Source organism: Pyrgilauda ruficollis, unplaced genomic scaffold, assembly GCF_017590135.1.
Source record: "Pyrgilauda ruficollis isolate IOZ18807 unplaced genomic scaffold, ASM1759013v1 scaffold2, whole genome shotgun sequence".
In the NCBI taxonomy this organism is placed as follows: domain Eukaryota; kingdom Metazoa; phylum Chordata; class Aves; order Passeriformes; family Passeridae; genus Pyrgilauda; species Pyrgilauda ruficollis.
In genome coordinates this window covers 2,101,977-2,127,665 of record NW_024519206.1, presented here as the reverse complement: position 1 = coordinate 2,127,665, position 25,689 = coordinate 2,101,977, and the positions used below count along the sequence as shown (strand labels likewise).

The 25,689-nt window shown below is 38.1% G+C and overlaps 1 protein-coding gene across 4 annotated transcripts in view; it reads left to right on the top strand.

Annotated features, from left to right (window-relative positions):
- The window catches only part of CDK6 (cyclin dependent kinase 6), a 128,291-nt gene extending 110,343 nt beyond the window's left edge, over positions 1 to 17,948 (top strand). For all 4 annotated transcript variants that reach the window (XM_041466262.1, XM_041466263.1, XM_041466264.1 and 1 more), the window contains exons 6-8: positions 6,376 to 6,426; positions 10,304 to 10,439; positions 12,071 to 17,948. In XM_041466262.1, coding sequence (XP_041322196.1) covers positions 6,376 to 6,426; positions 10,304 to 10,439; positions 12,071 to 12,217 — 334 coding nt within the window. In that variant the 3' untranslated portion in view covers positions 12,218 to 17,948. The remainder of the gene's footprint in view (positions 1 to 6,375; positions 6,427 to 10,303; positions 10,440 to 12,070) is intronic.
- Positions 17,949 to 25,689: the final 7,741 nt, after the last annotated feature.

Sequence of the window (25,689 nt, the reverse complement as noted above, 5' to 3'; positions counted from 1 at the left end):
AAGTTTTGTAGAAGTTTTGAGCAATTTATGATCAAGTATAATAACCTCTACATAAAGTAACTTCTTCCTATGCAGTGTCTGGCACCCACCCACACAGAGATACTATTAAAGGGAAAGGAGAGAGAGAAGTACAAGAAAATGTTAGGTTTAAAATGAGAACTCTGAATTACACAACAGCTGAGCAAGTCACTTTTGACTGGAAGTGGGTAACTGTCCAGAGCGTGAAATCTTGTCAGCATGGCCTGTTTGCAGACTAGAGTTTCATATTGCACCTTATTCATCTTACATACCAGAAGGCCAATGATCTTCACCTTTAAGAGGTGATACTTTTGTTTTGTTTTGTTTTACTTTCTTTTTTTATACCTGTAGTACAGATTTGTGCAGGCAATTTGTCAAAGAGAAACATTGGTAGCAACAAGAGTGGCTAGGAATCAGCTCAGAAATAATCCCTCTGAATAAAGGTTTCCACAGAACAGTCCAGATCATGTTATTTCTAGTCATCTCATAATTTCAGTTTTAGGTCATGTGTGGCTTAAATCCTTAAAATGAAAATATTTTCTTCATAGCAAGTAACTAAGAATCTGACAAAATTATTTACTAGCTATTCACATTTTGTAATATGAAAAGAAAAAACCCATCCCAACCTTTTAATATATCTCTGACTATGTAGTTTGGCAGGTTTCCTGAGGCATGATGCAGGATTCCTTGGCAAATGTTACTTGGCTTTAGCTTTTTTAGATTCTTCACCATCTTTTTATTGCTCTTACACACACAGACATACAAACTCCTTAGTCTTAACAGCTACAACACAATCAGATTCTAAAATTTCATGTACAACTTCCATGTACCCTCATTATACCATTTCTCTTTACATTTTTTTCTTCACTATGTCAAATAACCGTGGACTGTCAACACGTCATTTTGTATAATGCCTTCAAAGCTGCAGTTAGGTATCCTGAATTCACTGGTCTTCTTCCCTAAACAACTTCTCAGCATCTTCTCAACCAGAAGCCCCGCTTGCCCAAAAATCAAGTTATACCCTTCCCACCCATGATGTTCTTCTCATTTTAGGGAGTTCTTGTAGGACTTCCCTGAGTACACATGGCTCACCAATATACAGGCTTTTCACTGTATATTGGTGAGCCATGTGTACTCAGGGAAGTGTACTGTGTATACCACATACATATATATGTGTATATATGTATATATATACACTATATATATTGTGTATATTTATACAATTGTATATATATACACTATATATATACATATATATGTGCATATATATATATATATATACACACAATATATATATTGTATATATTCAAGTTAGTAATTAAGAGATTATCCTTATCATTTTTCTGTGATAACAAGGAAGGGGATGGAATTCCTAACTTTTGTTTTCACAGTGAGCAAATGGACTAGCAGAAAGAACCTAAGTAGTTATTTCTTATGCATCTGGAAAGATACTAGGCTTGTCTAGCTTTGGAAGCATTCGTATTGCCAATTCCAAAACTGTCACAAGAGCTCAGTAATATGCTTTGGTTAGAAAGTGAATTTCTTACCTTTTTTTTCACTCAATATATTCTTTCTTCACCTGACCTTTCTTCCACGTGTCCATTTTACCAATATCAGAAATGGAAAGATGGTTTCCAATCAGAATATCACTAATTAGTTAAAAATGTCAGTCACTGTCAAGAAACCTGCAGAAGTCTTTCCTGTGCTGCAATACATGTGGTTTTTTAGGTTTTTTCCTTGTGTCTGCATTATAGTTTGACTAGAACAGTGCTTTTCAGTGTCTTTATTTGCAATCTTTATGAAAATTCTAACTTTCCTTATGAAAAGCTTTAGATTCTCTTTGCTTTGTAGACCAAAGACTGAAAATAAACTCTAGAAGTAATGTGGCCGGTTTACAGTTAAAACTCATTTATCTCTTGCATGTCATTGCATTGTCATTGTATACAATACTTTAAAAATTTCTTTGGCATGTCTGTAGAGTTGCACCAGGGAAAATTCTTTCATGGAGACTTGCTTAGGAAATGTTTATATATCAGTTTTTACTGAGTAGTGCAGCCATGAAACACAATGTCTGTGAAATAAAATACTCAACTTTTCAGACACTAATATCCAGTTCAGATGGAAAGAATATTCAGTGAGGGTGGAAGTCGGCATGAGCATGAGCAAAACCATGCGTACGGCATGGACAAGAGAAAAAGAGCCTACAGTTGGTAAATGGTTACATGTAGTTTGTTCAGCTATATATAGGCATGAGAGCCTTTTGGCCAGAAAACTAATGGTGCAAACCCTTTTAAACTATAAGCAGATGGCAACATTTCAGGACTGGTATGTTTTCCATTGCAACCTTACGTTGTGATGTATTTTTTTTTTTTTCTGTACTATCACAGAATCACAGAATGGTTGAGATTGGAATGGCTTCTGGGTGTCATCTGGTCCAAGCCCAGGCAGGATCACCTACAACTGGTTGCCCAGGACCATCTCCAGATGGCTTTTGAATATCTCTGAGGTGGGAGGGTCCACAACCTCTTTGAGCCACTGCTTGGTCACCCCCACAGCAAAAAAAAACGTTTCTTTATGTTCAGAGGGTGTTCCTGTGCTTCTGCTTTCACAATGCAGACTCATAGCTAATATCCATTTAACTGTGCAGCTGCACATTTTGTACCTCAGGAGCTAAGGTACTTGCTTATTGGCTCAGGAGGAGTTTCTTTTAGCCGGCAGCATAAGCTGTACAATGCCTCCATCATATCTTCCTATCTGTAGGCTAAGGGCATTCTGGTCCTACAGCAGACATGAAAAGGCTTTTCCTCCATACAATGGGCATCATTCCAGAGGCAGTGGATAATGGCCTGGCTCCAAAGCCAGGAGGAGGAGTAGCCAAACAAGACAGACACTTGTATATTCCCTGTAACATTTTCCTTGTTCTGTTGCCCTGAAAAATCAAAGGAGCAACCAACAAACGTGGGAACCATCTGAGACCCCCTTGAGCAAACAGGGAAGTTAAATGTCACAGGTGCACTCCAAGTGTTCTTGTGTCCCATCTTCCCTTCTTGGTGTGTGTTCAGTAACAGCAATGGTGTTGGAGCCTTCAGAGCATGGATTTTGTAGCACGCAAAGTCAAGGATTTTTGAGAGGACTGAGGAACCACACAGAAGGCAAGTACATCCCCATGGATAGTTCTTTCATCTATGGGAATGTCCCTCTTTCCTGAGATACTTGTACTCACAGATTTTAAGTGTTTTTTGAAGCCAGAGGGCAGACTCACATTTCCTGCCACAGGACACAGACCCACCTCCATGCCTTTTCTGAAGAAAAAAAGAAGGAATTCTACAAAATCAGGCTCCAGAGTTTAACCAGTCTTACGCAGATTATGATCACAGAGAGGAGAACGTATGCACAAGAAAGAACTTCTGGATCAAGCTTGCATAAATAAACCTCAGGGAGTGAGTGGGTGTATGAGTCAAGTGAAAGATACCAAGAACAAAGGTGAAATTTTACTTTTCTGTGGCTGCTGAATGTTCTCAATTCAAAGGTGGTGGGAGAGCTGATGTCCACCTTTAGGAATCTTTAAAAGCCTTGATATGAAAGTTTTGATGTGACTTGCAGAGCTGTCAAGTCATTACAAAAGAGTAACTAGTGCCAAAATGTGAAATGAGAGCTTTGTGCAGCTGCTGATTAGGTGAATCTAATTCCCCAATCATCCATCCAATATTCCAATTAAACCTCGAGCCAAAATTCATGAGGCAAATTTCATTATACTAGTGATGCCTAACTTGGAATTGGCATCCTGTTGTAGTCATGATAGTGGGATAGATAGGAGGCTGAAAGATGAACTAATAACACTTCATTTTGATGAAATATCAAAGTATGTTGGAAGGTCACCTTGTGTTGTATAATTATACTTTCAGAAGAATTTAAATTCTTGCTTCAGCCCTTGGTGAATTTGACACTAACAATGCAGCAATGATGGGAAAAACCTTCCTTAAAAATCCCAAGAATTGTACTTGTTCTGGCATGACGCTGCCTAAGGTGATTTGCGAACAAGGCTGCGATTGCCAGGCTTTCACATTAATGCAAGGTTCAGCATACATTTTAAAACATTAAATCAGCTTTCCATTTGCATAGATATGATTATTTGAATGTGTAGATTTTGTTAGTTTAAAGGGCCCCAGTAATCTACTGCTGGAGCTGAAATTAAATATTCAAAGTAACTGTATGTTAATAATTTCAAGCAGTAGTTCCAAAAAGTGTGTTAGGTTGCAGTACTGCTTGACTTTGGAAGATACAGAGTGTGTCTGCTGCCACAAGCTATACTAGGATTGTAGCTATTGAATGTTCTGAAAATCAGGCTCAAAGCTTAGGGCAGAAGTAGATGTTCCTGTCTTAGTGGGTTAAGCTTTGGGTTTTTGTAGAAGCCAGTATTGCTATATACCTTAAAGCTTAAACCCAGAAATTTCAAAGTATGGGTTGCAATGTCTTGTCAAAGTGGCTACAGTCAGTAAATACTATATGTACCTGGGAAGCAAAACATCCCATTATTTATGATTTATTCACAATCAAAATAAATAAAGCCCTTTTTAGGTAACAAAGTAACGGGCTACCGCATTTTACTTCATCAGATCAAATCTCATGTCAGATGGTTTCAAATCAGATTTGATTAAATTGTTCTCTCAATCTCCCTGCACAAAGCAGTTTGGAGTATAAGTTGATATGACATGACCCGAATGGCAGCACACAAGAAGGAGGCAAAATGCATGTTTAGTTCATCAAAGAACAGTATGTCTGCCAGTTCACTGCTTTTTCTTGATGGCCCAGATTTCTGCAGAGATTGTTATGTCTAAGAAATGTCACAGTGCTCTGTGTCCACTTACTGTATTTGGAATGGCCCCACAAGACACACAGTGACATGGAGCTCTGGTGCCTTTGTGAGAGTGTCAGGATGGAAAGTGCCACTTCTCAGCATTAATTCACGGTTAGCAAAAGGAGATCCAGATCCTACACCTGCTCCTGCCTATGGGCAGTGAGAGGGGAAGGATCATAGCTGACTACTCCTTGTTCTCCAGTCTAGATGGGAAAGATCTCTTATGAAAAGCAGCAATGAAATGATGCCTTTGGCTGTCACAGGTGTCAAGGACTTGTATCAGACAGAGGAGGAGTATGTGGAGAGGGGCAGGAGAATGGGTGTTCCTCCATAACCAAAGGCTGCCAGTGAAAGCAGGGGGTTATGCACTGTCTGCCAGGTCACTGTGTCTCAGCTGAACAGTTCTAGAAACTGTAACCATGAGTTTACAACATACTCTGTACTTAGAGAGCTGAGATCCAGAAGAGAGGGCAGCCTGGCCATCAGTCAACCCAAGTTATTACCTCAGTTTGCAGTGTGTGTGAGTCGTGTTTCTTGGAGTAATCTACCATTTGTTGAACCAAAGTGGTACATGACATCTGTGGCCTGATCTTCATGGATCCCTCATTCTTGGCTGGATCCTTATTCATCTGTTAGTGAAATGTTGGAATATCTTGGGAGCTTCAACATAAAATTGCACTGTTTTTCAACACAAAGCTGGCAATGCAGCCATACTGCCATACAAATCAGAATTTCGTATTTTACATTGGCATTGTGGGGTGATAGCATCTTATACATGATGAATGAAAATATTTTAAATTGCACTTTGAAAAGAAAAAGTGTGTCTGAAAGTACTTTTAGTCATTATTTTGGTTTTTTTTCCTTGAAAACCTTTGGACATTCAGCCTAACAATTTGTTTTTTTCCTGAATGTATCTTTATTTATGCAGCAGAAGTATTCCTCTACTTCAAGGTAAATTCTGTACCGTTTCACACCCCATTGTTACAGACCTTCATTAATCCATTGTCATTTATTTGACCCCTTAAACTTAGGAGCACATTTCCAATATACAGTATGCAAGAAATTTAATTTTCAGTTTATATTCATAATAATTAATCTCTAATGTTATTATGCTTTAACGAATTGCATGACATTCACTCTGTTTTTGTCTCTCTTAGCAGCTATTTTAGTGTTCTTTGTAATGAAAACTATTTTGTTAATGATAAAATTCATAGGACAGTATTAGTTGAGGGAAAATTATGTCATTCATGCAAAAAGGCACAATTAAATTTTCAAAAGTAGTGTATTCACAAATACGTGTAATCTGTCCCCATTTGTTACCAATTCTAGTACAAACTTGAAAGATTCACTCGCAGACTGGATAAAGCATGGAAGCAGAAGATATGAAGTCTCAAAAAACCCCATGTTTTCACCCTACATTGGCAACTGTCAATGACATATATAAATTTACATTAATTAAAGCAAGTCACATCCTAAAGACATTTTTTTTATTTTTTCAGACCACTCTTCCGTGGAAATTCAGATGTTGATCAACTAGGAAAAATCTTTGAGTAAGTAATAGCTAATTGCCTTATGTCAGTATCTGTTTAACATTGAAACCCTATGAGATTTCTTTGCCATGTCTTTATGCAATAATGTGACTAGAACAAAGTATTCCTAGAACATATTTCCTATTGCTACAGCATGTAACATGATATTTCTGTGTATTCTGTGTCAGAGTGGAGGGAGGAAGCAGCATGGAATATAGTTCTGTAAAACTGATAGCCATCATCAGGAAGTTAGGAGACTTCTGGGTTTGGGCTTCTTAAGTCTCTTAAACATACTGTGCATGTATCATTTATGCATATTCATAAACAGTTAAGTCCAAGAGATTCTCTTCATGTAAACAAGCACAAAGGGGTTTTTTTTGTTTATTTCTTTGTGCATTGCAGAAAACAACATTAGAATACATTAAAAGCTGAAATCTGTAAGATCATTACCCACATAATTTTTGCAGAAAAGACTTCCAAACATAAAAAAATATGTTAGCTTTCAAAATATATTGTGTAGCCTGTTAGCAGTCCATGTTTTGGTCTGGAAGGTAACTGTGAGAACTGAAAGAATACCAGCATTTTAACATGTGCTTTCTCAGAGATGATATTGCTTTATTTTAGAACCATTTTACAGTTCTATCAGTTTGTGTTTTTCAGATACATCAAATACATTAAGGAGGCAGGTAGACTCTAAACTCTCTGAGGTGGAATATTTCTCATCCAAAATTCAGTTATTGATATTACCAATATGATAATTAAGTAGAATTATACTACTTTTTCTTGTAAAAGCTCTTCAGACTAAAGAACATTTTTGTCTTTTTAAGAGGCATGCAAATTCAAGATCTGATGTGTATATCATGTAGTTAGGAAATCAAAACCACGCAGAGCTGGTACCAATTCAGAGAACAAATGCCTGTTTGCCTCTGCATCTCTGTCTTCCCTTTCTGTGTGGAGGGGCTGCAGGGATCCAGGGATCTGGATGAAATAAGAAGTAGATAGCACAGAGAGACAGAGTGAGAAGTATTATTCCAGAATGTTATTTTCTTGAAGATATTCCAAAGACAAGATAGTAAAATTTCTAAGGAAAGCTTAAACTGAACAAATAATGAATTTCTCTGCTTAACCATTTTTCCAGTTCTCAAATCATAACAGATCTGTTTCTAAACATTTTCATTATTCAATGTAGGGTTTCTAAATTGCACAGAGTTGACTTCCCTTTCCTGCATACCATACCATGAGTATGTGACTCACTTGTGTGGTTAATTTGTCATGCGCTAAATAGCTCTTCCTGCCCAATCCAGAAAAATCAGTCCTTAAAGTTTACTTTTTTTCTTCTGCCAAAACTACTACTTTAGTCCTACAATATTCTGCTTTGTTAAATGAAGACAGCTTTGATTCATACAACATACTTTACAATTGAAAAAAACATAGCTGTGATTTCTTTCATTTGTGATATTTAAGGGGAAAATGAAAATTAACTGGGCTAAGATTAAATGCATAGCTGCTAGTGGCAGCCTCCAACAGGGATCTTTCCATCCCTAGGGGCTGAGATTACCTGTGCAGAAAAGAATTCACTAAGAAAAGAAAATGCTGTGCTAAATTTAGAAGAAATTCCTTATTGCACATCTACTTAAAGAGAAAGTTTGGGTTTGCTTCTTTTGTACAGTTCTTCTTAAATAGTTGAGAAGTTTCTGTCTTGGATTCTGAGGGGTTATGCCAAATAGTGTTTATTTCATGTTTTCACAGCTGGAGAACCCCCTATAGTTAGGCCTAGCTCTTCTTGTAGGAGGGTTGTTTCTTTCTACAGTAGTGACTCATTCTAGAGATCAGTTTGGACAGAAGGAAGTTTTCAGGATTTTTGTGCAGTCTGGACTGATGTGTTCTTTCAGATGATGGGGCTGTGGTCTGCCTTTGCTTTGCTTGTGCATTGTGATTTGTGTCAGTAAAATTCCACTGTGTATGAGGGTAAATCCCTCATACATGACTCGAAACATTTTCTTGCTTTTCCGGGACACCACCAGCTTGTGGCATATCCTCACAGATTTCAGGCTGAACTGCAATGGTTTGAACAGGCTTGTCTCCCATTGTGATCAATGGGAGTGGAAAGTACTCAGCATTTCTCAAGACCAGGCCTGAACCTTTGGCAGGAGGTGAAACTTCCCCAAGCTACTCCCAAACTTAGTCACTGAAATGGTGATGCTACCAGACCATTAGAGCGGGAGCAGCTCCTCAGACATTCATTATTAAGGGGTTTTGAGTACTATATGTGTGTAAGTAAAAATGTCTCTCCTTTGCACTCTGTCGTGTCCAGCTCACCCCTCTCTGGCAGGCTGTCTCTGGTTTCTTGTCATTAGCTTTGCCTGTGCCTGTGCTTATTCTGCCCCATTCCTGCTCTGCCATGCAGTCCTACATAACAGTGGGACTAACCAAACACATTTGAATGACAGGTTAAATGTCATTGCTATTTAAAATACTTAACTCTCCCATCCTCGATTCTATTTGTATTATATTTAATATGGGACCAGATCCTGAAATATCTAATCAAAAGGCTCGAACTGCCGTGGCCAAGGAGGCTGTCCCATAGCCACACTGCACCTGCTAAATGGCAAGTGTGGTTTGTCATACAGATTCAGCTTAACGTTTCCCAAGAGCTGTGATACATCCAGGTGTAGTAGGATTTAATTGTCCTGAGATTGTAATTGCTTTGCCCTTCCAACCATGCTGTTATTTTGAGGACATATTAATTTTAAGAGGTATTTTAGGTGAGCCAAATTACAAGTCAAAGTTCACATAGGTAGAGGTGGGGTAATTCCATTACGTTCACAGAGGTAACCTGTGATTTTCCTCCATGTGGTTGGCCCACAGCCTCACCCAGTCTTGTGACAAACTCAGTGAGAAAAAAGGTCAATGCTGCTCCCTAGTGGCACTGGCCTTTGTGCAAGCCCAAGTATTCAGTGACACTGTTTTTCTGTTCGTTCTCGTCTTACGCTGTCAGTGTTTTCACTGAAAATATCAATTTTACAGGTTACAAAAACGTATTTTCCCTGAAATCATACAAGTCATGTATGATCTTTTCCAGAATTTCCATCAGAAACTGGTTTTCAACCCCACGAATATTAACATCAGACTAAAATGTGAAATGTATGAGACATAATTCACTGTTGGTGGTTTACCTATTTAATTTATTTGAGCTTTAGAACTCAGCATGACTATTTAATAAGTATAAATGTCTTCTATAATTTAAAGAATAAAGAAATAAAGTACTTAAAGAAATTAAAATATTCTTTTAAAGAGTAAAGAAAAACTAAACTACAATTGAAAGCAAAACCACAAAGACACTCAAGTGCCTTTCCACTTCTAAATTGAGACTTTAAAACCTGTATTGTGAAGCAAATAAATTGTTTAAGTTTGGGCAACAATTACTGCACACAGCTTTGAAGCATTATGAAACATCCCTTTTATTGCCTTACCCTCATCTTGACCCACACTCTTCTCTCAGTCCCTATTCTTGTGAAAAAAGATCCTTGCACGCAATTCCCCTTTGAAACTTACTGCTTTTAATCATCCTGGAGTGACATATGTTGCACCATCCAGTCAAAAGCTAAGCAACTTTTTTTCTAAAGAACTCATCCTTTTTTTTTCAATAAAAAGACTCAGAAAACTGAGACTTAGGCCAGAAAATTGTGCCACCCACAAAATTATTTCAGTCAAGCACATTGAGGGCCTATGTTTATCAGCTTCTATTCACAGAGATTATGGCACTACTACTAATTGTAAAATTAAACATTTAAGCTCGTTTAAGCTGAAATACTTATAAAATGCCACTCAATGTGATCAATATGAGGGGAAAACGGCATAAATGTTCAAACCTAACATGATGTTTTTCATTTCACAGTGTAATTGGACTCCCAGAAGAAGAGGACTGGCCTAATGATGTTGCCCTTCCAAGAAATGCTTTTACTTCCAGACCCGCACAACCTATTGAGAAATTTGTACCAGATATCGATGAAATAGGCAAAGACTTGCTTCTTGTGAGTTTCCGTTTGTTGTCCCCTACCTCACATGACTGATGTTTCCCACTGTGCATGCAACTTGCCGAGAAAAAATGAGGTTTCCATTTTATGGAGTTAGTAAAAAAAGGTCAAAAATAGATAAGACAATTTGTGTTAATCTGTGAAACAACAGCACAAAGACACTGCCTTTGGCTCTGAGAATAGCTCAAGATCAGGAAATTAGGTCAGGTACGTATCTGTTGGACCTGGTGTTAGACCTGATGATTAGATCCTCATTACTGACCGCTGCAGTGCCACTGATGCAGCCATCCTTACAGTACTGGCCTGATGTGAGAACAGAAATGGATCTACCATTTTTGTGCCAGAGTGGTCCCACTATAAAACAGGAAGTAGACTGCAGTGGCAGGTTACATCTGCTAGCCTTCTACTCAATGCTGAAAACTTTACACTTGGAATTCACCAATTATTGCCTCTTGCAAATGGGAAAGCTGAACAGAAGCAAAAGAATTGGGCTGGTACAGCTGTTTCCATCATTATTCTAGATACGTTAGAAATCCCAGTCCTGAAATTCAGTCTTGAAATTGAGTATAGGGAATGACCTTGCATCAGTTTGCTTCATGCTGTGCTTGTTGAAATCTAGTTTGATTTGTTCTCTGGAAGTCTTCTAAAGATCTTGATTCATGTGAGCTAGGTAGAGTGCAACTCTTGAGAGACTTGGTGCATCTGTTCCAGAGCTGCTGTCTCTGGCCAGGGTGATCTCAACACCAGATGGTCCTGCAGTGTCCTCATGATGGCAGCTCCCAGCTGCAGAAAGCTGGGCTGCATCTGGCCATTTGAAATGACAAGGGAGAAACACTGCTATGAGAAAAATCTCTTTTGCTTGCAGACAGCCTGGAAGTAGAAGCTAGACATGGGACAAGAACTAGGTTCTAGGAGCAAGAAGGAATAATACATATGGCCGAGAGCTCAGTGAGTGTGAGGCATGATGGGAGGAAGAAGATGAATATCTGTGCCTAGAAGGTGAGGTAGGAAAGAGATCTGTTCCTGCTAGGCAAAGAGATGATAACTGGGAGTCACAGAAGAAAGGGGAGAGTAGAACTGGAGGTCACTGAATTAAATTTCAAGAGTAAAATGATAGAAGTTCTGATACAAGAAAAGAAAGTAGGGCTAGGAATTGGTTTGACAAGAACAGTAGGAAGAATAGTACATGGAGATGAATGCTATAAAGAATGAGGTATAAATGCAAGGCTGGGGTAGGGATTTCAGTGCTGGCTGGACAAAGGCTGGGATACAGATCAGGAAGGAGGGCCATCAAAGTGCAGCTAGGAAGATGAGGGAGAAACTGAACACACAACATGAGCAGATGAAGGCTGTCCTCTGCATGTGAGTTCAAGAAAACCTGTATTCTGGGATTTCATAAACTGTGACTACTTGAATTTTGTAGCATGTAATTTTTGAGGTGGGCATACTCTTATATGTGAGCCCACTGCTTGTTTTAGTATGGGTGGTCATTGTACACCACTTTCTGAGACCCTGTTGTGTCTCATATTGATCATAAGCTGAAGGTGGTAAGCATTAATGTATGTATGCAATGATAGCACTGTTAACTGTACATTGTAGTTAAAACTAACTTCTTTTCATACTTTCAGAAATGCTTAGCGTTCAACCCAGCCAAAAGAATATCTGCATATGTTGCCCTCTCTCACCCATATTTCCATGATCTGGAGAAATTAAAGGAGAATCTGGACTGTCACGTGTCATCCAGCCAAAACTCCAGTGAGGTGAATGCATCATAAGTGCTGACTGAAGATGAACCATAAATGAACAAGACATGTGTCTGACAAGGCCACTGTCCCATGCAAACCACATAGCTGTCCTAGCGAGATCATTATTTGGAGGTTTTATGCACTTATCTTTTATTTTGGGATTGTGATGTGCTTATCCATGGAAATCAATCTAGTTTACTTTTATCAGAGCAATGCAAGGGCCAGGGCTTCGACCTGCTCCTGTTGCAGCTTTATGTTTGTTTTGGTTTTGTTTTGTTTATCTACCTGGGAAAACTCCAGACGAAGAGAAGCTGCTGACCAGTTTTGCTGCCATTTTATCCTTCTAATATTGAATGCTGCCAGTGTTTGATGATCGAGTCACTGCCAAAATATGATGCAACCTCTCTCTCTCTCTCTAGCTGCTGAAGCATGATTTGGTACTTTATTATTGTTATTCTGTGATCTTTAAAGAATGGCATTGAAATACCAGATCTCTGCAACCTGCAGTTAACTGATACATGCATTAATACATCCAGCTACTGTTCACTCATAGCAGATATGCAGGTGCTTCCCCACTTGAAAACCTGGATGAATTAATTTACCATTTTGTTGCTCTATAAAAACAACAGTGATGATGATGATCATAATAAATGTCTCAGCTTTTAGGTTTTTTCATACACAAACGAGTTATTATCTAGCTATGTTTGTGTGCATGTTTCACAAAACTGTCCTGTTCTTACTATTTCAATTTCCAAATGGTCTTTCTGTGTTGAAATGCAGACATGTTTAGTCCATCATCTAACCCATCGTTCCCCCCTGGAAACAGCTGAAAGCATATTTTCTTCATCTCATTCCAAATAATTTTCTGATGTCCAGCTCAAAGACATGAGCAGAGCCAATGAAAATCAATACAGATTTTCACCTTCAACCTGTTCTCATTGTCAGCCAAAAACAAAAATAGAAGAAATATTTCTAGTTCAGAAGCAAGAGAATCCTATACCTGTAATAAGCACAGAGAAGTTCTTGTGCTGCATTGTACTCTGTATACTGTGCTGCCTTACCTGCAACACCCCCCAATGCATCACAAGTGCATGAACATTAATGCTCAAAATCCCTCACATGTCACTTACTAAGCAGGCTTGTTTTCTATGCAGAAATGCATGACCTTCTCTCCTAAACCACCATGTGGGGATACTAGCACATGCCTCTCCACTAAGGTTAATGTGCCATTATTGAATGTCAAAATAACTAAGCAATTTACTTGTCTTTATAGCACAGTTATTTTAAATATTACCTGAAATTTTTATATTTAGTGTTTTTACCTTAACTAAAATATATTTTCAGTATTTTGAAAAGAAACTTTTATTTTTTTAATACTGTACTGGGGAAAAAGAAATATTTTAAATCCATAAAAGCTGTTCCCTAGCTGTTCAGTGCATTTACTTGGGCATGACTTGGGGGAAAATATTGGTCTAATGAGTATAACTGATGCTAAGTGAGGCAGCCAGCTTTGCTTACTCCTGTGACAGTCCCTTAGGCTCTCTCTTCCTCATCTCTATTTCATCTTGTCTAGGTGGTGAGCCAGCATTATATCCTCGTGCATGGTATGCTTGGCAGAAGCAGGTCCTTAGCAGTGAGTTGGGCAATGTAACTTTTCCAGCTGTGACAGGGAACTTGCAGCCATCTCACGGGCAGGTCTCTCGCTCCTGTGGCAAACTTCACTGTTAACTCCGTTTCAGGTATCTGCCCTGTCTGGGTCATGGTCCGCTGCTAGGATAGTAAATGGGTCTTATCTGTCTCCTGGATAAAGCTTTTTGTTGCTGTTAGGCATTTGAGTGTGTGATATATGGTTAAATTAGGTTTACTTTAAACAAGCCAGATTTTAAAAGGACCACTTGCATGCTTGCGTGCAGTGGCCTGTGCTTTTCTTTAAGCCCAAAACGAGCCTATGCAAAACTTAACCAGCATGAACAGGCAAGTTGCAGATTAGGCCTGGCAAGAGCATGCACAAAGCATCTGCACACAGAGATATCACAGATCTGTAATGTCAGAATTTCGGAAGCTCTGTGAGCAGGAAGCTGAAGGCCAGGGAGCTGTCACAGCAGCAAACCTCCTAATCTTGGCCTTGCCTTTGTCATTCTCTTTGTTCCTCCACCCAAAGGGAAATGCAGACCTACTGCACTGGTGTTGTCCAAACCCTATTCCTGTATGGGTTGGTGGACCCAAGTGTGAATAATTTTTAAAATTCACAGAGAAGGACAGGCCAGAGTGAATTTTTTGCTAGCGATTTTTAAACACTAAGTAGAACAAAAAACAGAGCAAAAAGTCTGGAGACTCTTGCAACATAGTAATTAGAAAAGTTTTTTACGGAGTTTAGCACTTTTGAAAACATTCCACATTTTAACTAGCATGGAGCTATCTGTCACACATACCTTATCAGGGCATTCAGCTGGTGTGCCTTCCCAGCAACTGCTCAGGGAACTCTCCCAGAGCTCTCCACCAACTAATATAGGGTGAAAATATAGAGGAGGAGATGTTATTTTCCAAATTAGGCTTAAAACTCTCAGATAGAAATGTGCATCTGTTCCATGTAAGAATCTGTTCTGTTAAGCTTAGCAAAGCTAAAGAATAGAGGATATGGTTGCTGAATGTAGATACATTATTAGGGTAAAAACAGAAAGGAGCGGAGAGAATACTTAAAGCCAAAGGTTAGTGTTGGCCCAAAAACTAATGAGAATGTGGAAATCACCAGGAATTTAATACTGGAACAATATTTCCCAATCATAGTATCAAAGAGCTAAGCAGCAGAGAAAAACAGGGGCTGGCTTATGGAGTCAGAGGCAGAGCTTCTGCAACATGGTGCTGTATGTTGTCTAATATAGTAGGATCAGGTTATAAATGGGAGTATTCAGGAGAACAGTTTGCAAAGGGCTGCATTAATGGTCACATTCTGGAACATCTTTCCAGTGGGAATGGCAGGAACAAAACCAAGAAATCTAAGAATCTTGGCAGGGTTAGGGAAAATATTTCTCTAATGGGGTCCTTGTGGTAGCAAGGGCCTGGATTCAAAGGACCAACAATTTTTCAAATTACCTCCTTTTCCAAATCTCTTCAGGAAGAAATTCCATTTCACATGCCATAGGCTTAATCGTATTCCAGTCTTCCCTGCCAAACCATGTGGGGCTTCACTTACACTAGTAAACTGAGAAAGCCTGTTCTCTGGCTGGGCAAAGCACTGTCGTTGGCTAATACCATGCCAGGAATCATATTTATAATTAGACAGCACAGACAGCTATGGGACTGTGCTCAAACCCATGCCCTTGCTCTTCTTATGTTACTGGTATAGCTCTAATATTTTAGTACCTTTACTCATTACTGCCATATGTGTAGGATGTAGGAATTGAGTAAGTGAAAAAGAAAGTGCTGTGTTGAAAACTCTTGGTACACCTTTAAAGAAGACTTCAGACTGCAATTCTTCTTAGTGATATCTAAACCTGTATGTGTTCTCTTCTACAGGAGTGGCTCAACAGCAGCTAAAAAATGCTGAATAACAAAAGATGTGTTAAGTATAGCTCCTAGAACACCCACAGCCAGGCACTCTGCTCTTCTTAGCAGAGAACAGGGTGTTCTAAGTAATGGAAGGAGAAATTTCTATCTCCCACCAACCTTCTTTTTTTTTTTTTTTTCTTTTTAATCACTGCTACATAACTCTGCAGAAGAAAACAGACCCAATAACCAAGGGAAAAAATCACCACAAGCAGTTAGTGAAGTGCTAATTGCTGAACCATCTGGTGCAGCCCTTTTCCCCCTGTCCACACTCACACCAGCCTTCCCATTCATCTCCTTCAGCTCCCTTATGTGAACAGGTTTCAGTGATGCTCACAGGTGCTATTTCCAGCAAGGTTCTTCCAAATTTTCCATAGCTAGTGTCAATGTCCCCTCCATTCCTATTACTAAGTGTTGCTTCTTTTAGTCTCACAGCCTAAACCAGTGATGAGACAAGAACTTTGTGCACCTCCCTGCTTAGACTTAGTTTCAGGTACCCCTGTGTTGCCTTCTGTGTGGTTAGTGTAATTCTAAAAATAGGATTTGTGCATATTTCTGTGTAGGCTGTGTCCGCGCTCTGGGTTTCTTTCAGTGTATTAGTCCACAATGATGAATAATAGAGCATATTCCCCTGTTGTTTCTGTCCTAAAACACATCAAAAAACAAGGGCCTTCTGTTTGAAAAAAAAAAAAAAAAAAGAAAAAAAAAAGAAATTTAGGGCTATGTGTACAGAGCATTTTTAAAGAAAGGAATCACTAAATTGTAGCAATTGAACGTCTTCTGCATGGGGGAGGCTTTCCAGCATGGTAACTCTTATTTGGTTTTTATACTCAGTGGTTATTTTGGTGAATAAGAAGAAAATGTTGTGCCTTGCTGCTTTTCACAGGTTCACTCACTGTCTTTGAGAAGCATGTTTTATTATACATATAATTCTTTCTGCTGTTAGGTATTAAACCAACTTTAATATGGAAAATAAAGTGAAAACATGCTGGTTTGGTCTTTTAGCCAGCAAACTAGGAGCACTTACCTGACTCAAAACTGAAAATACATCAGTTGTCAAATACATACATGAGTCAGGAACCACACAGTTCGGTTTAAAAGGCCACATAAATTAATTATGTTCCATGTATAAGACACATTTGAATAATGAGGAAGTTTATTCTAAGAACTCTGTTTTATAGAACCACTTGGCTAGTATTTTTCATATACAGTAGGTTCAGGAATAGATTGACTTTTATATACAATGTGAATTAGAAGTTACTAGGCTATTTGAGTGATTTTGTTGTTTTATGCTTGAAGCTTGAATTGATTGCAAGCTTAGGAACCTAACATATTTATTTTATTGCTTCAAAACTGCTTCTAAATATCAAGATCTCTTCTGATGTTAACAGGATTTCACACCTTTTTTTTTTTTTATGTGTAAATTATGTTCTTGAAATTAGTATGTTAGAAAAGGCATTTTTCCAAACTGCATTAGTGGGGGAAAATTTAAGAAATTTATTTTTACTTTCACAGAGAGGTGAACTCTTCAGTAACTGACTATCAATAAGCTATACTTTTACTTCCTTTTGATTACTAAGCCTTGAGTATACAGGTTGCTTTCAATGAAGAAAAAAATCAGACTCTCTAGAAAATTAAATGGGATTTTATATGTTTAAGCTTCCAAGTTTTATTTTCATATCCATTTTTCGTGCAAGTGCAGTTCAGATGTACAAAAACATGACTACAGTTTTAGTAGTAACAGGCTGTATGACTCAAATTGAGGTTTTATTTGTGAGATGTTTATTTTATTTTATTATCTATCTGCGTCTTGCAAATTATTAGATAATGGCTGTAATACAATTCTAGTTTCTGGACTAGACTCTGTAACCATCAAATCTCAATAATTTATGTAAAACAGAAAGAAGCTTTCTCATCGATTCTAATTAACTAGGCCATTAAAAAAAGAAAGATTTAGACATATGAACTGACAAATATACATTTGCCAAGTGTTGTTTCTTCCCTTTAGTTTGAAGCTTAGCAAGTATTGCATACTGATCTGCAATACATATACAATGTAAGAACCATAAAGACCACTTAAGAGTAGTGTGCACAAATAATATGAAAAATGGCTCATTAGACTCTTTGAGAAACCAGCTGAAAATCCTTACTTTAGCTGTAACACTCAAAATCTTGAAACTCATATATTTTTCCATTAAAAAGTATTCCTGAAAAATTATGTGTATGTTTTTAATTCAGTGATAGGCACCCAAACAGAACTGAATCAAGTGGGAGCTTTTTCTCAAAAGTGATTTTTCCAGGCTGAGTAGATGCCATCAGTTCTCCATGTACTCATCAGAAACTAAAATTAACCAGCACCATTCTTAGATGAGCCTTTTGCTTTCTGGGCAGAAAAACCCGAGGTTGCTGTTAGTAAAATTAGTGGAAAATTGGCTTTGACTTAAAAGTCCTGTGGAAGCTTCTGCAATATTCAGTTTTCCAGCTTTCATCAAAAGACTGTGCAAAACAGCAAAGATAAATCAAAACTCCTTAACCATATGGTCTTTTCCCCTTCACATTACATATTTTATCTGTTTTGGGATATATTGATGGGTTTTATCCAGCCCAATGTTAATGAGACTTTTGCAAGGCTAGAGAAAGTAAAAAGAACTTCTGCTATAGTATTTTGATTGTTGGTTGTTGTGGTAGAGCAGATTTTTTTTGTTTCCAGAAAGGGTCAGACAAAATATACTGCCTTCTTTGAAAAAGAAAAAAAAAAAAAAAAAAAAAGGCACCCACAAACAGCTGACACTTGGTAAAGATTAGAACGGAGATTTTTTAAGAAACTGTGAGAGATGTAAATGCAAACAATTATTAAATACACATTGAAACTGATACTTTTTCACCAACTTTGCAAAGTTGATAGGGTTTTATAGAAGAAAAGCATCCAAGTATGAATTTATTTGAACTACCACTTAAATGTTCATTTGCACTAAAGCAACCTGTACTGTTTGAAAGGAGTTGGGAAAACACATCATGTTAAACTTGTGATTTACTTTGGTGCCTACAAGGATGTGTTGTAAAGCTCTCAAGCTCACTGTCCATTTTTGAGCAAGCCAAATTCTCATTCACACTGTTTACTTTCTGCGAATACATCCACATGCCTGAAAAAACTACATTTTCTAGTGTTTACATGGATACTTGCTCACATTGACATGCTCATGTTAAATCCAGACAGGGGACAGTCTCTGCCACTGAATGGAAAATGAATTTTCACAGACTGACAGATTCCTTTGTACAATTACTCCTAAAGGGTTTGAAATCAATTTTCAATGATATGGAGCCCTTCATTTTATTGCATGTTTCACATGTACATCATGTTATGCTAATTCTCAGCCTTTAAAAAAAAAAAAAGTAAAACCCTATTTCTTTAATGTTAGGATCGATTTTGAGTAGCTAGATGAAGGAAGAACATCCTGATGTGATGGAAAGAGAAAAAACGGGCTGAGAGCAGGAGAGTTGGCAAGCGAGTTTGACTACATGGAAAAGTTATTCATAAACATAAGGGGAAGACTTTGTTCCAGTTGTTTTGTTTTCTCCTGTCATATAAGATGATAAAGCAAGACTCATGAACGGGATTTTGGTTCCAGATACTTATGCCAACTCAAGTCGTGAGTTACAGTGCACTTCTTCAACATAGCAACAGCTCTATTTTTTTAATTTTGCATAAGCTAGAGCTTTTTCTGGGTAGATATAAAAAAAAAGTCTTATGAGGAGCTTGACAGCAGATGAAGCTGTCCACAGAGACAGTGCTTCAGCTGCAGACACTGGAGAATGTACAGCTCTGCCACAGGAGAGCCACTGACAGTGTCTATTAGTGTGAAGTATATCAGAAGTTGACTCCTGCTGCAGATTGAAAATCCTTTGGTCATCCAAAATGGCATAGTTTTGCACACTTGGATTTTGATGAGGTTATCCACATGCAAGTTTTGCTGGATCAGTTCAGGTGGTTCACCATCTTACAGGAGCAAGTCTGAGGGCTTAGCAAGTGTGTCTGACACCCAGTGTAAATAATAATGCAAAATCATCTGCCATGGGAAAAGAAAAGACTTTTTGTAGGTTGTAGACTAGGAATGAGCTTGCTGAGCTGCTCTGCCAAGTGGAGAGCTTCTGTTAACTATTATTATGCCAGCTCCAAAAATGCAGAATAGGAAGCCTGCATGACACTTCATTGTGTTCAGTCTGTGTGCATAGGTGGCAGGGTAAGAGTGGCTAATTTTGGTCGTTCCATTAAGCGTGAGCAACTGGGCTTGGCACAGAGACAAACTTCACAGTTCCAGGGATAGGAAACCTAATTCTCCACAGTCATTCTCTGGCTCTTGTTAAATACATACACTGGTAGACCACTCAGCCATTCAAGCAGTCCTTTCCTTACCCCAGATCATCCTTCTGTGACACTGTGAAGGAAGCCTTGAGGAGTCCATTCCTCAGCAGTTTTTCAGCTTTTTCCTGCTTCCTCTCACTGCAGCAGCAATTACCTATCATTTGTATTTGACCCTGCTGGTGCTTTCACTACCACTGAAGTAGCTGTGAGCTCAGTTACTGCCTTGTGACTCCAAGCTTCCAGTTTTGGCCAGCCAGTGATTTGTACTCTTAGTTTTTCCTTGCTTCTCATTAGAAACAGGGAAGTAGTACAGTAGAATATGGCAAAATATGTGCTACTTTCACACTTTTTCATTCAAGCAAAGCAATGAGCTAGAATAGATTAGATTGAACATAATGTTCAGTTGATCAGCAAAAACAATTTTGGATTCAGAAGATCATTTACTAAGTACAGAAGATCCCTGAACAAGTGTCTGTGATGCACATTTTTACAAGAACACACAATGATGCCCCTCTTATACAGAAGCTTTTGATGGATACAAGACTAGAAGTGCCAGCCTCCAACTGCTTACCCTGCTTCCTTTCACCTTCCCCAAGATCACTATTCCCAGGAAGAGAATTCCTCCCAGCATTGGGTGGAGCAACTGTGAAACAGTCCCCAGCTCTCAGGATAGGTTGTGTTCATGTAGGTAAGCAAGCTCATTCCTTCCCTTTTGGGCTATGGCAGTGTGAAGTACAGAGCCCTGCTGCAAGTACTAGGCACAAACAGACCTTAAACAACAAAATATTCTCCTGAGGAAAAGTCTTCTCTGGATCTTAAGGGGATGGTATGTTTACTGTTTCTATGACAGTTGACTTCTACTTTTTGCATTTTAAACAGCAGTGATATAAGAATCCCCCTAAGGAAACTCCCACTACACAAAAGGGACGGTACTGAATTACAGACATCTGTGGGAAAATACAAAATGTTGTATTCTGGGTAGATTATATGTATATCAAACAATCATCCTTCATCTGTGATAGAGAATAATCCACCAAACTGGGTTTAAAATGTAGCCTGAGTCTGCAGCATGCTAGTTAAATAAGTGCTTTTCTAGCAAGGCCAAAACCCGCCATGATTTCTTGTAGGGACTTTGTCTTGGAGTCAGTCCCTTTTAAGAAAGATGGCTGTAACCATAGGTTGCACCTACAACAAAACGTACTCCAGAAATTGGATGCTGGGAAGACATTTGTGGCTGTGAGGCTGTAGAAGGTGGCTTATGTAAGCTCAGGGGGGATGTGCTTGTGTGGAAGTATTGGTTGTCATGCACATTTTGAACTGAAGTTACCTATCAGAACGTAATCATGAGTGAAGTATCATGAGATTAGAGGTTTTTTCTCTTTAGATGTGTAGCAGCCCTGTGGTGTTCCAGCTCTGTTTTGTTGTGATTTGATTTATGTCACCTCCCCACTGCCATTCCCCTTTCTGTTGTATGTAGTAAGTTGAAAAGCATTACCTTATAGTTTACCAGCTCAAAAAGAGAGAAGGCCAGCAGGTGGAAAATCCTGATCACTCTGTGGTTGTCAATATTAAGGGAATCATAATGCTGAGTTGGAAGGGACTTACCAGGATCATTGAGTCCAACTCCAAGAATCACACCATGGGCCTAAGAGTGTTGTCCAAATGCCTTTTGAACTCTGTCTGAACCAGGCTTGGTGCTGTGACCACTTCCCTGGGGAGTCTGTCCAGTGCCCAGTCACCCTCTGGGTGAAAAACCTTTTTCTGATATCCAACTTAAACCCTCCCTGGCTTAACTTTGAGTCCTGTCACTGGTCGTGAGAGTGAAGTTGTTTAGTTCCAACAAACAGAATTCAACATCCACGGCATCTGCCTTTCATTAAGCGCTGTTAAAAACCTGTCATTCTCCACAGTGTTCAAAATCTCTTTGCCAGGAGTTTGAACTCCCTTCCTACAGCCCATTTGGAGTCACAGCAATGTGAGCAAACAAAGTTTACATTATGATGGTGCTTTTCAGTAAGAAATGAGAGCCAGTTCCAGTTGACACATGGACTGAAAGCGTCTCAAGGACTCTTAGCCAGGCACCATTCATAGGCAAGGCAGTCCCTTCTGCTAGGGCAAGAAACAGATTTTAGAACACTTAAGATAGGGAAAATGTAAAGGTGGCATTTATTTTTCCAATAGAATCTGTTTTCTGCACAATGCTGTATCATTTTGGCACTGAAACCAAGACCACAGATGAACATTGATTTGTTCTTTGCAGTCTTTAATTTCCTTATAAATTCTTTACAAGCATTGAGATTAATGTATTTATGGTCCATTTCATTCCAATTCATTTAAGTGGTCTATATCTGCCCTTGAATCTCATATGAATTTTATTGTTAATACAATATTTTGCTGCATTACTTTGAACAGCTTTAAAAGTATAATGTCTTTGAATGCTCTAGTTAAAGAAAAATTGTACCTTCAAAATGCTGTGTTACAAGTTGGAACTGTATACTTTGGAAGTGATGTTTATATTACAACACCCAAAGGCATCACAGGGTGCTTTCGTCTGTAAGTCTGTCTTCTACTTTCTGTGTTACAGTGTGTATTTTTACTTCCTCACTAACTTGATACTCTTCAGTCTAAAGGCCTAAATCTGCAAAGACACGAATACTGTACCTCAGCTGAGCAGTCTCACAGAGCAGAGAGGGCTTACTCGTGTGAGTGTAGTTGCTCACAAAAAGTATTTGCAGAAAAAGGCTTTCCTTTAGGAACTGACTGTAATTGTGAGGACACATGGTTAATAACAGCACCGCGACACCAGTAAATAGGGTCTGTGTTTATTGAAAATGTGGACACATTTATCTTCAAGTTATTTGACGTTATTCTAAATTATTGTTATTATGATTTAGTATATTATTTTGTATGAAAACACATTAGTCCTGTGAAAGGGTAGTTGCAAAAAAATATGTTGAGTCTTGCTGCTTTATTGTTTATTTGTATTTAGTATACATTTTGGTTGTTGAAGTGAAGCTAGCTTCTTAGAGAGGCAGGAAGATAGATCAGTCTGAAAAAATCATAAATAAGCGTCATAACGTGCATTGAGTTTTGCAGTTAGAGTAGTATATGTGTTCAGATTTAGCAATTTTTATGCTTTACAGAATTTTTGTTTGTTTTAATATGTAAAGGAATAACCAGATTGCTTTGAAATGCTATTGTAGAACTAATTTTACACATAGTGGGGAGATGTCTGAAAAACTAAAATTAGAAAACATTACATAGGCTGCCTTTGGCTTTAGTTTGTTTGTAGAAGGCCCAGCAGGTATCTGTTGATTCCAGATGCTTAAGTCAGGGGTAAGTTTGCTCAGCATCTTGTAACTGAAGAAAGTTTTCTGCAGTGGTGAAGTTGCCCATCTGGGCTTGAAGTAAGATTGCTGCCTGAACAAAAGCATAGAGGCAGCAAATATAGGTGCTGGTTTGTTTGGGGGTTTTTTTTGTGCATGGACAATTGCATGAATTAGGGTTGGAGATTCAAAGTATTTAAAATCATTTAGTGTGATTTACTCTTGTTGTAATTCCACTGACTACAGTTAAATTAAAACAAGAATTTGGCCTTGTAAGTCTACAAATTTCAGTGTCAGGCAGCTCAGGTCTATATAAAGATACTTAAGCTTAGTAAATCAGCAAGAATACTTTATAAATTGTAACGTGTGATAAAAATCTTAACTCTAGTTACATTATTTCTCTAAAAATTTCTGTTCATTGCTTTTTTTATACAAAAGGTCAGAACTGCATTTCTTAGTGGCATTGGGATATATGGAGAAAAGCAGGATGCTGGTACAGAAATGTATCAGAAATAAGATTCAGTTCTTACTGCTCCATGTGTGCCTACCTTACATGTGACAAATCCCACTGAATTTAACAGAAGTCATATAAAGTTAAGCCTGTTTGTAATTCTCATGAGATACTGGTTTAAGAATCTTCAAGATAAGTTATGTTCTCAAAAGGCATTATTAAACTTGTGGTTTCAGGTTTACAATATACTATGAACAGTGACAGCTTCTGAGACACATCCAGAGTAATTTTATTAATTGATATTACACCAGACCAACATCCATTAGCAAATTAAAATCTTTCTCAGTACCTTCATTTCTCAGTATAATTTTATTTAAAAAAAAAAAATCAGAAAATTAAAATGGCCTCTGTGCTGTTTTGATTATTTCTTTTCTCTCTTTTTCCACCTTTTTTGTCACAAAATATCATTTTGCTCTGGAGTTGTCTAGGATTTGGTAATTCAAGGAAAGCATGCAAAGCAGTTTGGAATACGTTTTGGTAATTCAAGGAAAGCATGCAAAGCAGTTTGGAATACGTTTCTTCATTCACCTTAGGGCATATATTCAGCTGGTGAAAATCAGCATAGTCCTGTTGACTTCTACAGCATTGTATCAGTCTATATCAGTGCAACAGTTGGCATGTCAGGTTTTAGCATTTCAAGTCACTTTACCTACATATGCAGTAGGATTCTGTTTTGCAAGATGGAAAGTTATACAGTGCAAACTGTACTACCTAGACTACCATTGATATCTATTCACAGGACATGATTTCACTGTATCATTTCATACTTGAAATTCATGATGTTCTTTTAATCAGGGTACAAACATGAAAAGGTGCGTGTGTTACTGTTTCTTTTAAAGGTGCATAAATTTTTTTTATTCTGTGTGCTTAATAGTTACTAGTCAGTGTTCTTTACATTCTTTGCATTCAGCATTTAAATCACCTATGTGTGAAATACAGTATCACCTGCAGAGGTACAGAAAAATGTAACAGCGATTTCTTGAATTGTTAGTCAAATATACTGGTTTACCTTCTAGTCATCAATATGACATCAAGGGGCTACAGCATGTGAACTGTGGTATATAGAAGTCTTGCACCATTGCTGTACAGGAAATCTTGCAGACTCTCTCCTCTTCTTGCACAGCTGCTGATTACCATATATGCATTGGGAAAAAGTATATTTCTGCTGTACAGAATGGCTGGGAAGTAACACAGACACTTTGGAAACTCTACAGCTCCCTTTGCAAGCTTTCAAACAAAGCCCTTTGATCTAACTGCATGCCTGTTCTGTGTCCCAAATTTCACCCTATGGGGCTTTCTGCTTTAAGAACACCCTCAGCTGGGGCTACTTTATGTTGACTGCATTGAAGTTCATCGGAGCATGCACCTTACCGTATTAACATATTCTTTAGCTTTTTGTAAAGATGGTTGACTGCAAAACTAATGTGTCAATACAGCAGAATTAAATTAAGGCACACAGAAAGTTATCAATAATGTATTATATCAGAATTACAGTCCTTTGGAACTGAACGTTTTGCTGCTGGCAGTGCAAGAAAAGCAAAGATGTGTATTTATTGTTGGGTGCTGAGGGTTCAGTATGAAAATCAATATAATAAAAATTTTCACAGTGTCTAGTTCTCTTTAGTTCCCAAATTATTGAAAAGTAAAAAGGCAAAAAATTAGTTTTGTATTTAAAACTGCTTCACCCTTCTAGTTATATTTTTCTTTTATCTAAAAAATGTAAAATGAATACAAATGCAGTAAGTATTGTATATTA